Source organism: Nerophis lumbriciformis, linkage group LG17 (genome assembly GCF_033978685.3).
Source record: "Nerophis lumbriciformis linkage group LG17, RoL_Nlum_v2.1, whole genome shotgun sequence".
NCBI lineage: Eukaryota > Metazoa > Chordata > Actinopteri > Syngnathiformes > Syngnathidae > Nerophis > Nerophis lumbriciformis.
In genome coordinates, this window is record NC_084564.2 from 32171586 (window position 1) to 32184141 (window position 12556).

The window sequence follows — 12556 nt, forward strand, 5'->3', positions numbered from 1 at the left end:
GTCCGATGTTGCATAATTTAAAAGAAAAAAAAACGTTAGTTAGTGTTTGCATGCAAAATGTCAAATATGGTGTATGCTGCAGATAAACATATTTGATTCAAAAGTGAGTGCTGTAAATCTGCTGGTTGTATTAAATGTGTCACACATCAATGCTGCTGCGTCAATTGCTGTGAAAAGGCACGGCGTGTGAATGTAATGCATCTCACGTAACAGCATGAAAGCCAATTTCAAGCAAAACGTGGTTGGAAGATAATATTCCAGTCATGGCTGCGAGCGGAGTTTTTCAACAATTTACAGATGACATCATTTCACTGATCATCACTGCATTCCAATGACATCACGTCTGCTCCGTCCAAACCTTGAGCTACGACTCAAGTCCTAAACTGATATCACAGCACCTTGAGGGGCGTAAATCCACTTTTTTCAAGTGCACCTTGGGATAAGACTAAATTCTCCACACGCTGGAGAAGGCAACACTAGAAATACTACAACATTTCATGCGATTCATCTCAAAGAGTTTTAATTTGTATATTTTTTTACTGCATCTGCTGGGCTACTACTTATTGGGCCTGATCTACTAAAGGTTTGCGTGTACTAAAACACGTGCAAATTTGATAGCACATGCAAAGCTGATCCAATAGGTTTCCTAAATGAGCAAAATAAGGAGCGTAATTAGGAAGGAGAAGATGCAAATGTATTTATTCATCATGCGCAATGTGATTTATCAATGCTGAAACTGTTCTGCAAATACTATTTTATGTCTTTATTTGGCACGTTTAAAAGTCAGGTGCAAACTGGCACAGTTAGGCGGTGATTGCGCTGGACGTAGAATTCTTCGTCCTACATGTCTCTATCAACATATTTGGACTGGCGTGAATAAAAAAATGTCAAGGCATATCGTCTGTTCAGCAATATTATTGTATTGTTTTATAGTTGCTGAATGACTTAAGGGGCTAATTAAAAGGAATTGAATTGATGATTGTTGGTGTCTGTTGGTGTTTTTTTTTGTTTTTTTAATTCCATTCATCGTTTATATGTATATATATATATATATATATATATATATATATATATATATATATATATATATATATATATATTGCCAAAAGTATTTGGTCACCCATCCAAATGATGAGAACAGGTGTCCTAATCACTTGGCCTGGCCACAGGTGTATAAAATCAAGCACTTAGGCATGGAGACTGTTTCTACAAACATTTGTGAAAGAATGGGCCGCTCTCAGTGATTTCCAGCGTGGAACTGTCATAGGATGCCACCTGTGCAACAAATCCAGTCGTGAAATTTCCTCGCTCCTAAATATTCCAAAGTCAACTCTCGGCTTTATTATAAGAGAAGTGAAGAGTTTGGGAACAACAGCAACTCAGCCACAAAGTGGTAGGCCACATATACTGACAGTGTGGGGTTGTTTTTCAGGGTTTGGGCGCTGTCCCTTAGTTCCAGTAAAAATAACTTTGAATGCTCCAGGATACCAAAACATTTTGGACAATTCCATGCTCCCAACCTTGTGGGAACAGTTTGGAGCGGGCCCTTTCCTCTTCCAACATGACTGTGCACCAGTGCACAAAGCAACGTCCATACAACCATGGATGACATAGTCTGGTGTGGATCAACTTGACTGGCCTGCACAGAGTCCTGACCTGAACCCGATAGAACACCTTTGGGATGAATTAGAACGGAGACTGAGAGCCAGGCCTTCTCCACCAACATCAGTGTGTGACCTCACCAATGCGCTTTTGGAAGAACGGTGGAAAATTCCTCTAAACACACTCCGCAACCTTGTGGACAGCCTTCCCAGAAGAGTTGAAGCTGTAATAGCTGCAAAAGGTGGACCCATATCATATTGAACCCTATGGGTTAGGAATGGGATGGCACTTCAAGTTCATATGTGAGTCAAGGCAAGTGGCCAAATACTACACACAGGTTGGAGATCATAATGACATGGATGTGGAGGTAAATGAGTGTTTCCATGGACACATAATGTCGGTAGTACGTGCACAATCTTCATTTAAATAGGGTGGTCTGCGCCACTTTTGCACTTGTTATCAATTGTACACGCAGTCTTAGTAGATCACACGCAACACGGCCACCAATAGCACATGCGATTTTATAGTTTGTTTGGGGCGTGGTGTTAGGATCTTAGTAGCGCAGGCCCTTTGTGTTCTGTTGGCTGGATCTCAAGGGACGGCTATGGGACTGGTCACTGGGGCCTGGGTCAAGAACGTGCAGAGAAAACTGGCAGCATATTTTTTATGGCTCTTAGAGAATAGAAATGGTTCAAAATACTTTCCCTCTTGTTCATATTGCAGCACAATTCCTAGTGGTTGCATTGTATAGTATCATGTTGCGACAACACCATCACCATGATAACACATGATATGATACAGTAAGAGTTGATAAAAAGGTACTTGGGACAGTGTGCTGTTCCCGCAAAGTGAAGCCAATACCTTAATCCCCAGACACCTGAAACAACTTAGATGGGATAAAATCAATTGAGTTCATGTTTCAGAACAGAGATGAATATCACTTGGAGTAAAGCACAAAAAAGAAACCATTTCAGCCATGTCTCAATGTGATGCCATCAACAAACAGCTGTCATTGATCTGAAGTGACTGCTTGAATCGTAAAAAAAGACACAATAATCAATTTAATGTAAAGAGCCCTAATATTGGTGTGATATTGTCAGTGGTTAATGTACCGAAGCCAGCTGTGGTGAGTACAAATAAATAGTAAACATGCATTTTTAGTCAGAAGCTATACAAGTTAAATACACTATATTGCCAAAAGTATTTGGCCAGCCATCCAAATGATGAGAATCAGGTGTATAAAATCAAGCACTTAGGCATGGAGACTGTTTCTACAAACATTTGTGAAAGAATGGGCCGCTCTCAGTGATTTCCAGTCATAGGATGCCACCTGTGCAACAAATCCAGTCGTGAAATTTCCTCACTCCTAAATATTCCAAAGTCAACTATGGGCTTTATTATAAGAAAATGGAAGAGTTTGGGAACAACAGCAACTCAGCCACCAAGTGGTAGGCCACGTAAAACTGACAGAGAGGGGTCAGCGGATGCTGAAGCGCATAGTGCAAAGACTCTATGCACAGTCAGTTGCTTCAGAGCTCCAAACTTCATGTGACCTTCCAATTAACCCACGTACAGTACGCAGAGAGCTTCATGGAATGGGTTTCCATGGCCGAACAGCTGCATCTAAGCCATACATCACCAAGTCCAATGCAAAGCGTGGGATGGAGTGGCGTAAAGCACGTCACCACTGGACTCTGGAGCAGTGGAGACACCTTCTCTGGAGTGATGAATCATGCTTTTCCATCTGGCAATCTGATGGACCAGTCTGGGTTTGGAGGTTGACAGGAGAACGCGACAATTTGGACTGCATTGTGCCAAGTGTGAAATTTGATGGAGGAGGAATTATGGTGTGGGGTTGTTTTTCAGGAGTTAAATGGTAAATGGTACAAACCCTGTTTCCATATGAGTTGGGAAATTGTGTTAGATGTAAATATAAACGGAATACAATGATTTTCAAATCATTTTCAACCCATATTCAGTTGAATATGCTACAAATACAACATATTTGATGTTCAAATTGATTAAAAATTTTTTTTTTGCAAATAATCATTAACTTTAGAATTTGATGCCAGCAACACGTGACAAAGAAGTTGGGAAAGGTGGCAATAAATACTTATAAAGTTGAGGAATGCTCATCAAACACTTATTTGGAACATCCCACAGGTGAACAGGCAAATTGGGAACAGGTGGGTGCCATGATTGGGTATAAAAGTAGATTCCATGAAATGCTCAGTCATTCACAAACAAGGATGGGGCGAGGGTCACCACTTTGTCAACAAATGCGTGAGCAAATTGTTGAACAGTTTAAGAAAAACCTTTCTCAACCAGCTATTGCAAGGAATTTAGGGATTTCACCATCTACGGTCCGTAATGTCATCAAAGGGTTCAGAGAATCTGGAGAAATCACTGCACGTAAGCAGCTAAGCCCGTGACCTTCGATCCCTCAGGCTGTAATGCATCAACAAGCGACATCAGTGTGTAAAGGATATTACCACATGGGCTGAGGGACACTTCAGAAACCCTCTGTCAGTAACTACAGTTGGTCGCTACATCTGTAAGTGCAAGTTGAAACTCTCCTATGCAAGGCGGAAACCGTTTATCAACAACACCCAGAAACGCCGTCGGCTTCGCTGGGCCTGAGCTCATCTAAGATGGACTGATACAAAGTGGAAAAGTGTTCTGTGGTCTGACGAGTCCACATTTCAAATTGTTTTTGGAAACTGTGGACGTCGTGTCCTCCGGATCAAAGAGGAAAAGAACCATCCGGATTGTTATAGGCGCAAAGTTGAAAAGCCAGCATCTGTGATGGCATGGGGATGTATTAGTGCCCAATACATGGGTAACTTACACATCTGTGAAGGCAACATATGTTGCCATCCAAGCAACGTTACCATGGACGCCCCTGCTTATTTCAGCAAGACAATGCCAAGCCACGTGTTACATCAACGTGGCTTCATAGTAAAAGAGTGCGGGTACTAGACTGGCCTGCCTGTAGTCCAGACCTGTCTCCCATTGAAAATGTGTGGCGCATTATGAAGCCTAAAATACCACAACGGATACCCCCGGACTGTTGAACAACTTAAGCTGTACATCAAACAAGAATGGGAAAGAATTCCACCTGAGAAGCTTAAAAAAATGGTTTCCTCAGTTCCCAAACGTTTACTGAGTGTTGTTAAAAGGAAAAGCCATGTAACACAGTGGTGAACATGCCTTTTCCCATACTTTGGCACGTGTTGCAGCCATAAAATTCTAATTTAATTATTATTTGCAAAAAAAATAAAAAATAATGAGTTTGAACATCAAATATCTTGTCTTTGTAGTGCATTCAATTGAATATGGGTTGAAAAGGATTTGCAAATCATTGTATTCCGTTTATATTTACATCTAACACAATTTCCCAACTAATATGGAAACGGGGTTTGTAAATGGTTATACTTGTATAGCGCTTTTCTACCTTTTTAAGGAACTCAAAGCGCTTTGACACTATTTCCACTTTCACCCATTCACACACACATTCACACACTGATGGCGGGAGCTGCAAAGCGCTAACCAGGACCCATCAGGAGCAAGGGTGAAGTGTCTTGCTCAAGGACACAACGGACGTGACTAGGATGGTAGAAGGTGGGGATTGAACCAGTAACCCTCAGATTGCTGGCACGGCCACTCTCCCAACTTCGCCACGCCAACTTGGCCCCTCAGTTCCAGTGAAAGGAACTTTGAATGCTCCAGGATACCAAAACATTTTGGACAATTCCATGCTCCCAACCTTGTGGGAACAGTTTGGAGCAGGCCTCTTCCGCTTCCAACATGACTGTGCACCAGTGCACAAAGCAAGGTCCATTAAGACATGGATGACAGAGTCTGGTGTGGAGGAACTTGACTGGCCTGCACAGAGTCCTGACCTGAACCCGATAGAACACCTTTGAGATGAATTAGACCAGAGACTGAGAGCCAGGCCTTCTCCACCAACATCAGTGTGTGACCTCACCAATGCGCTTTTGGAATAATGGTGGAAAATTGCTATAATCACACTCCGCAACCTTGTGGACAGCCTTCCCAGAAGAGTTGAAGCCGTAATAGCTGCAAAATGTCATATTGAACCATATGGGTTAGGAATGGGATGGCACTTCAAGTTCATATGTGAGTCAGGGCAGGTGGCCAAATACTTTTGGCAGTATAGTGTAAGTGGCATGTGCGCTAAACACAATCAGAACTCTCGAAGTAAATATCATCTGAACATTTTTAGCATGCGGCAATGTTTTCCAAGCATAGTTGAAAGCATCAACTTGAGAGGTGTCCTAGTTGGTCCACCAAGAGTAAAAACTATAAAGAGGGCAGTCTGTGGTTGCCATAATCATGAAATATGTCCTTATCATAAGCTTGTGTTCCATCACGGTTATATTAACACAGTTTTAAGGGTAAAGTGATTGCATATTATTGTGAGCCATTACCTCCGTGCTTGGCACTCTGTGACGATCTGTCACATCATTTCTGTTTGTTTCCTTGTTTTTGTATTTACTTCCTGTCAGTGCTCTTATTTTGTTATATTTCCTGTTTGTTCCGCTGAGCACTGTTTTTTCCTCACCTGCCGTTGATTGGCAGCCGGTCCACACCTGCTGCCAATCAACATGTATCCTATTTATCAGGGCTACATTTTAGCCGCACCAAACTAGTTTTTGGACAAATTTGATTTTGAACATATATTGGCCGCACAAGTTTATAAGCTGCAGGTGTACACATTGAAACATTTGATGTTAAAAATGTAACAAAATACAGAGCATGTAACACATTATAGTCTACTGTAGGGGTGACCTTCGGCACCCCACAGTCCTGCCTTTTGGGGCCCATTAGTGGGGGTGGATTTTTTTCGACGGGTGGGTCAATCTTCTTGGATATTGGGGCAGCGTTTTGTGCATTTTGTCGCGTCTTTTCAGTGACAAGGGTGAGTCCATCCATCCATCCATCCATCCATCTTCTTCCGCTTATCCGAGGTCGGGTCGCGGGGGCAGCAGCCTAAGCAGGGAAGCCCAGACTTCCCTCTCCCCAGCCACTTCGTCCAGCTCTTCCTGTGGGACCCCGAGGCGTTCCCAGGCCAGCCGGGAGACATAGTCTTCCCAACGTGTCCTGGGTCTTCCCCGCGGCTTCCTACCGGTCGGAGGTGCCCTAAACACCTCCCTAGGGAGGCGTTCGGGTGGCATCCTGACCAGATGCCCGAACCACCTCATCTGGCTCCTCTCGATGTGGAGGAGCAGCGGCTTTACTTTGAGCTCCCCCCGGATGGCAGAGCTTCTCACCCTATCTCTAAGGGAGAGCCCCGCCACCCGGCGGAGGAAACTCATTTCGGCCGCTTGTACCCGTGATCTTGTCCTTTCGGTCATAACCCAAAGCTCATGACCATAGGCAAGGATGGGAACGTAGATCGACCGGTAAATTGAGAGCTTTGCCTTCCGGCTCAGCTCCTTCTTCACCACAACGGATCGATACAGCGTCCGCATTACTGAAGACGCCGCACCGATCCGCCTGTCGATCTCACGATCCACTCTTCCCTCACTCGTGAACAAGACTCCGAGGTACTTGAACTCCTCCACTTGGGGCAAGATCTCCTCCCCAACCCGGAGATGGCACTCCACCCTTTTCAGGGTGAGTCCATAACGTGCTAAATGGTGGATGATTGCGCGAGTGTGTTCGATTTGCTCTGTAGAATTTCATTGGTCCATCATAATACAAATCCCCAATTTATTGATCTGATGTGACAATGCTACATTTATTTAAGCGGATGGGGAAAAAGTAGCCAATTATAGTCCAAAAATGAGGGTATTTGTTGGTGTACTGTAAGCCAACTCTGCTACTCCTGAACTGTAGAAAAATACAACCTCACTGTAATGCCTGTGCTGTTATTTTTCTAACAAATGCACCATGTTTTTAAACCTCAGCTCAATGCTCTGTAGAAAACAACCCAATTTAACTTTAGGGTGTTTAGCCCAATCACCAAAACATTTGGTGCACAGCTTTAGAGGGCTGACAAACACATATATGTAAGATTTGAACAGAATTACCTGCCAAACCATTTTGCAGGGGCATGGACGGGACTTTGCAACAAAAATCCCAAGTCATTGATGCTTTTGTGTAATGATTCCAAAACTTTGAGGGTAATAACTGCATGCGTGCATGTCTTCCAAAGACTTATAAGCACAACCCCAAGGGGACACCACACATGTCATTAATACAGGCCTGGGCAAGTATTTTGACTCGGAGGCCAAATTTTGAGAAAAAAATGTGTCTGGGGGCCATTATATCTATTTGTAGGAACACTAATACAAAACCTCACAATAATGTCTGATTGAATGCTAAAAACGTTAAGAGAGACCACCTTAAAAAACGGAATGGAATTGATTAATTTTTTTACTGAAGGAGACGACACAACGGAAGGAATAAGCTCAACAGGTTTATTGAGCTTAATGATGTGTTGGGGTGTGTATGCTACTAAGAGTGTATGGTGCAAGACGATGTGAGGAATTAATAATGTAAACGTTACCAGAGGGCGTTGTACGTGCGTGTTGGATGAATTGTCCAAAAATCCAATGGGGCAAGGCAAGAAGGAAGTCCGTAGGCAAGCGAGAGGTCGGGGGCTGGAGAGAGGTGTCGAGGTCCGTGTCCAAGCGGGGGGTGGAGGATCGAGGGAAGCAGTTCAAAATCCGGAGGGAAGTCCAATGAAGCGAGGCACACAGCTCGATCAATGGAGACGGAAGGAATACACAGAGGACATGTAAGACATGTGCACAGGGAAAGCACAGAGAGCAAGTACGAGGAGGGAATCCATAGACGGGATGCTTACTACTAAGAGTGAACTACGTTCTGGCACCGGGTCTTCGGGTCCGCTGGTCTTTATAGCGTCGGCCCTCATCTGATCCAGGTGCGCTGATTGTAGATTGCCCGCAGCCGTGCAGGCGCGTGGCCACGGCGCGGGAAGAGCGAGCAGGGGCGTGTCCCAGGGCGACGCTTGCTGCAGATGGAAGGAGGGATTGCGCATGCGCCGTGACAGGGACACCCAGAATGTACATGCAAATAAAGAATGTGGAATTTACAATATTAACTATGAAGGATAAAACACTGAATATTGACAACACATGAACGTCACACACACTCTCCATCCACATATTTTACAATCAAGCGAAACACAACACAAATGCAACAAACACAGTGGAATATGAACGTGAAGGGTAAAAAAAAACCCACCTACGATCTGATATATGTGATGTATCACTAAGCTTCTTTCTTTCTGTCTTTAGTTTATTTGGAACATGAACACACTTACAGCATAAGACATCACACAATTTCATATCATTTCACTTTACATCATGTTCGAAAACGAGTAGGAAGAAGCAAAGCTTATTTAATCCTACCCCTTTCCCACTTCAGAGCGTTTCCAAATATATACGTTCATTTACTGACTTTTTTTTTTAACATAAAATGACATCCGTGAATGAGTAATACAACAGTTTTGTAATATTTAATTAAATCAGTCATTATTAACATACTGAGATGAAGAATATCTTATTTTCAATAAGGTTGAAAGTATTTCTCATAATTATTCTTCTTTGTACTTTGTAAGCAGTTACTATTACCATAGTAACTAATTAGATGAGCATAGTAACTAATTAGATGACCATAGTAACTAGTATATCATGCAGATTCCAAGCATTGAAAGACTTAGTAAAGTTGAAGACTTACGGTCATTAGAAAACATCACTGCACATCATAATGGCAGCTACACGTTACATCTTAAACATCTAAATAAATATTTGGGAATGTCCGGCGGGCCAGATTGAAAAGATATAACGGGCCGCATGTGACCCCCGGGCCTTAATTTGTCCAGGTCTGCATTCGTAGGTGACGTGAATGAAACAGCAGTCTTGACTTTGACCCGCTTTGTCCTTTTGCGTGTCCGCAGCCCATGTTTTCAGTCACGCCAAGCCTTGCAACCAATGCCAACGGTGGTGCCGCTGCAGCATTTAACCCATACCTTGGCCCAGTGTCGCCCGGTTTGATGCCTGCTGAGATCCTGCCCAGTGCCCCAGTACTGTTCACCAGCAACGCCAGCGTCCCAGTCCCGCTCGGCACTGCTGCACAGAAACTGATGAGAACGGACAGACTGGAGGTGAGACACAACGACCAAATATTAAGAACTTACACTTTTTTCTTTCTTTTTTTTTTTACAGATATGCAACTACAATTGCGATCAAAAGTTTACGTACACTTGTACAGAACATAATATCATGGCTGTCTTGAGTTTCCAATCATTTCTACAACTCTTATTTTTTTGTGATAGAGTGATTGGAGCACATACTTGTCAGTCACAAAAAAACATTCATGAAGTTTGCTTCTTTTATGAATTTATTATGGGTCTACTGAAAATGTGAGCAATTCTGCTGGGTCAAAAGTATACATACAGCAATATTAATATTTGCTTACATGTCCCTTGGCATGTTTCACTGCAATAAGACGCTTTTGGTAGCCATCCACAAGCAAACAGCTCAATTTTTGTTTCCTCTGACCACATAACTTTCCTCCAGAAGGTCTTATCTTCCCCCATGTGATGTCAGATGAAACAAAAAATAAGCTGTTTGGCCACAATACCCAGCAATATGTTTGGAGGAGAAAAGGTGAGGCCTTTAATCCCAGGAACACCATGTCTACCGTCAAACATGGTGGTGGTAGTATTATGCTCTGGGCCTGTTTTGCTGCCAATAGAACTGGTGCTTTAAATGGGACAATGAAAAAGGAGGATTACCTCCAAATTCTTCAGGCCAAGCTAAAATCATCAACCCGGAGGTTGGGTCTTGGGCGCAGTTGGGTGTTCCAACAGGACAATGACCCCAAACACAACTCAAAAGTGGTAAAGGAATGGCTAAATCAGGCTAGAATGAAGGTTTTAGAATGGCCTTCCCAAAGTCCTGACTTAAGCGTGTGGACAATGCTGAAGAAACAAGTCCATGTCATAAAATCAACAAATTTAGCTGAACTGCACCGATGTTGTCAAGAGGAGTGGTCAAAAATTCAAGCAGAAGCTTGTGGATGGCTACCAAAAGCGCCTTATGTGTATACTTTTGACCCAGCAGATTTGCTCACATTTTCAGTAGACCCATAATCAATTCATAAAAGAAGCAAACTTCATGAATGTTTTTTGTGACCAACAAGTATGTGCTCCAATCACTCTATCACAAAAAAAAAAAGAGTTGTAGAAATGATTGGAAACTCAAGACAGCCATGACATTATGTTCTTTACAAGTGTACGTAAACTTTTGATCGCGACTGTATATTAGCATTTAAAATATGGGATGTATCTTTCTGAATAACGAAGACATAAATTCTGTCCTCAAACAGCTTTTGTTTGTAGACTTAATTAGGTATCGGGTACACAGTTTGTGTTACACAACAGTCTCTTACCATAATAGAGTCATTACCCGGACTTAAGCAAAGAGAAAGGCACACCAATGAGTGTCGCTGCACACATACCATTAGCATGGCAAAGTTTCACTGAATCACTGTCAAAGTTCTAAAGAGTCGCCGTGTTCTTCCATGAAACCAATCCTTCACTTGAAGCCCGACGAGCCGGGTCGCTCCAGTAGGTAGCTGTGCACAGCTAATCATTAATTGGACTGTAGCTCTATCTCATCCATTATGCCGCCCCGCCCGGAAAAACAATCACGGCAGAATAACGAGCTAATCGTTGGATGCAGGCAGGAGTTGGGCGAGGGCTGCATTTAACACGTACCAGTAGGTGGTCAGGTAATTGATGGTGGCGTGGGCTGAGGACATCGCCGGGCAGACGTCATGCAGCGTTGGGGATTGGTTCAGTGACAGGAAGAATAAAAGGTGACGGGGGGAATGTGGAGGGGTGTGACTCGGAAATCAATTTGTAGAGCTGATGGTCAGCAAGGGAGGAGCCAAGCACAGACGACAGAGGACAGAGACAGAGTGGGGACTAGATTTCATATCAGAGCAGTGTTTCCCAAAGGACTGGTATATGTTGGTGACCTGGTGGGTTTATGTAATGTAAAAACGTAATCGTCGAAATTGTACAATCCGGGCTAACGCTAAAATGGAAAACAAACCAGATATATTTGGAATAGGGTTGTACGGTATACCAGTTCTAGTATAGTATAGTATCGCGGTACTAATGAATCAAAAACGGTACTATATAGGGATGTCTGATAATGGCTTTTTGCTGATATCCGATATTCCGATATTGTCCAACTCTTTAATTACCGATACCGATATCAACCAATACCGATACATACAGTCGTGGAATTAACACATTATTATGCCTAATTTGGACAACCAGGTATGGTGAAGATAAGGTCCTTTTTAAAAACATGTATAAAATAAAATAAAATAAATAAATTAAAAACATTTTCTTGAATAAAAAAGAAAGTAAAACAATATAAAAACAGTTACATAGAAACTAGTAATTAATGAAAATGAGTAAAATTAACTGTTAAAGGTTAGTACTATTAGTGGACCAGCAGCACGCACAATCATGTGCGCTTACGGACTGTATCCCTTGTAGACTGTATTGATATATATTGATATATAATGTAGGAACCAGAAATAGTAATAACACAAAGAAACAAGCCTTTTGTGTGAATGAGTGTGAATGAGTGTTAATGGGGGAGGGATGTTTTTTGGGTTGGTGCACTAATTGTAAGTGTATCTTGTGTTTTTTATGTTGATTCAATAAAAAAAATAAAAAATAAAAATAAAAACCGATACCGATAATTTCCGATATTACATTTTAAAGCATTTATCGGCCGATAATATTGGCAGGCCGATATTATCGGACATCTCTAGTACTATACTCTGTTTGAAAAGTATCGGTTCATTTTTTACTTTTTTGCGGGCATGACGGCGCGTCGTCGTCACGTCATGACATTGCTGGTTTTACGAGCAGAAG

The 12556-nt window shown here is 42.5% G+C and overlaps 1 protein-coding gene across 3 annotated transcripts in view; it reads left to right on the forward strand.

Annotated features, from left to right (window-relative positions):
* The window catches only part of LOC133614824 (muscleblind-like protein 1), a 209964-nt gene that overhangs the window by 148784 nt on the left and 48624 nt on the right, over nt 1–12556 (forward strand). For all 3 annotated transcript variants that reach the window (XM_061973102.1, XM_061973101.1, XM_061973103.1), the window contains exon 4: nt 9554–9760. In XM_061973102.1, the coding sequence (XP_061829086.1) occupies nt 9554–9760 (207 nt within the window). The remainder of the gene's footprint in view (nt 1–9553; nt 9761–12556) is intronic.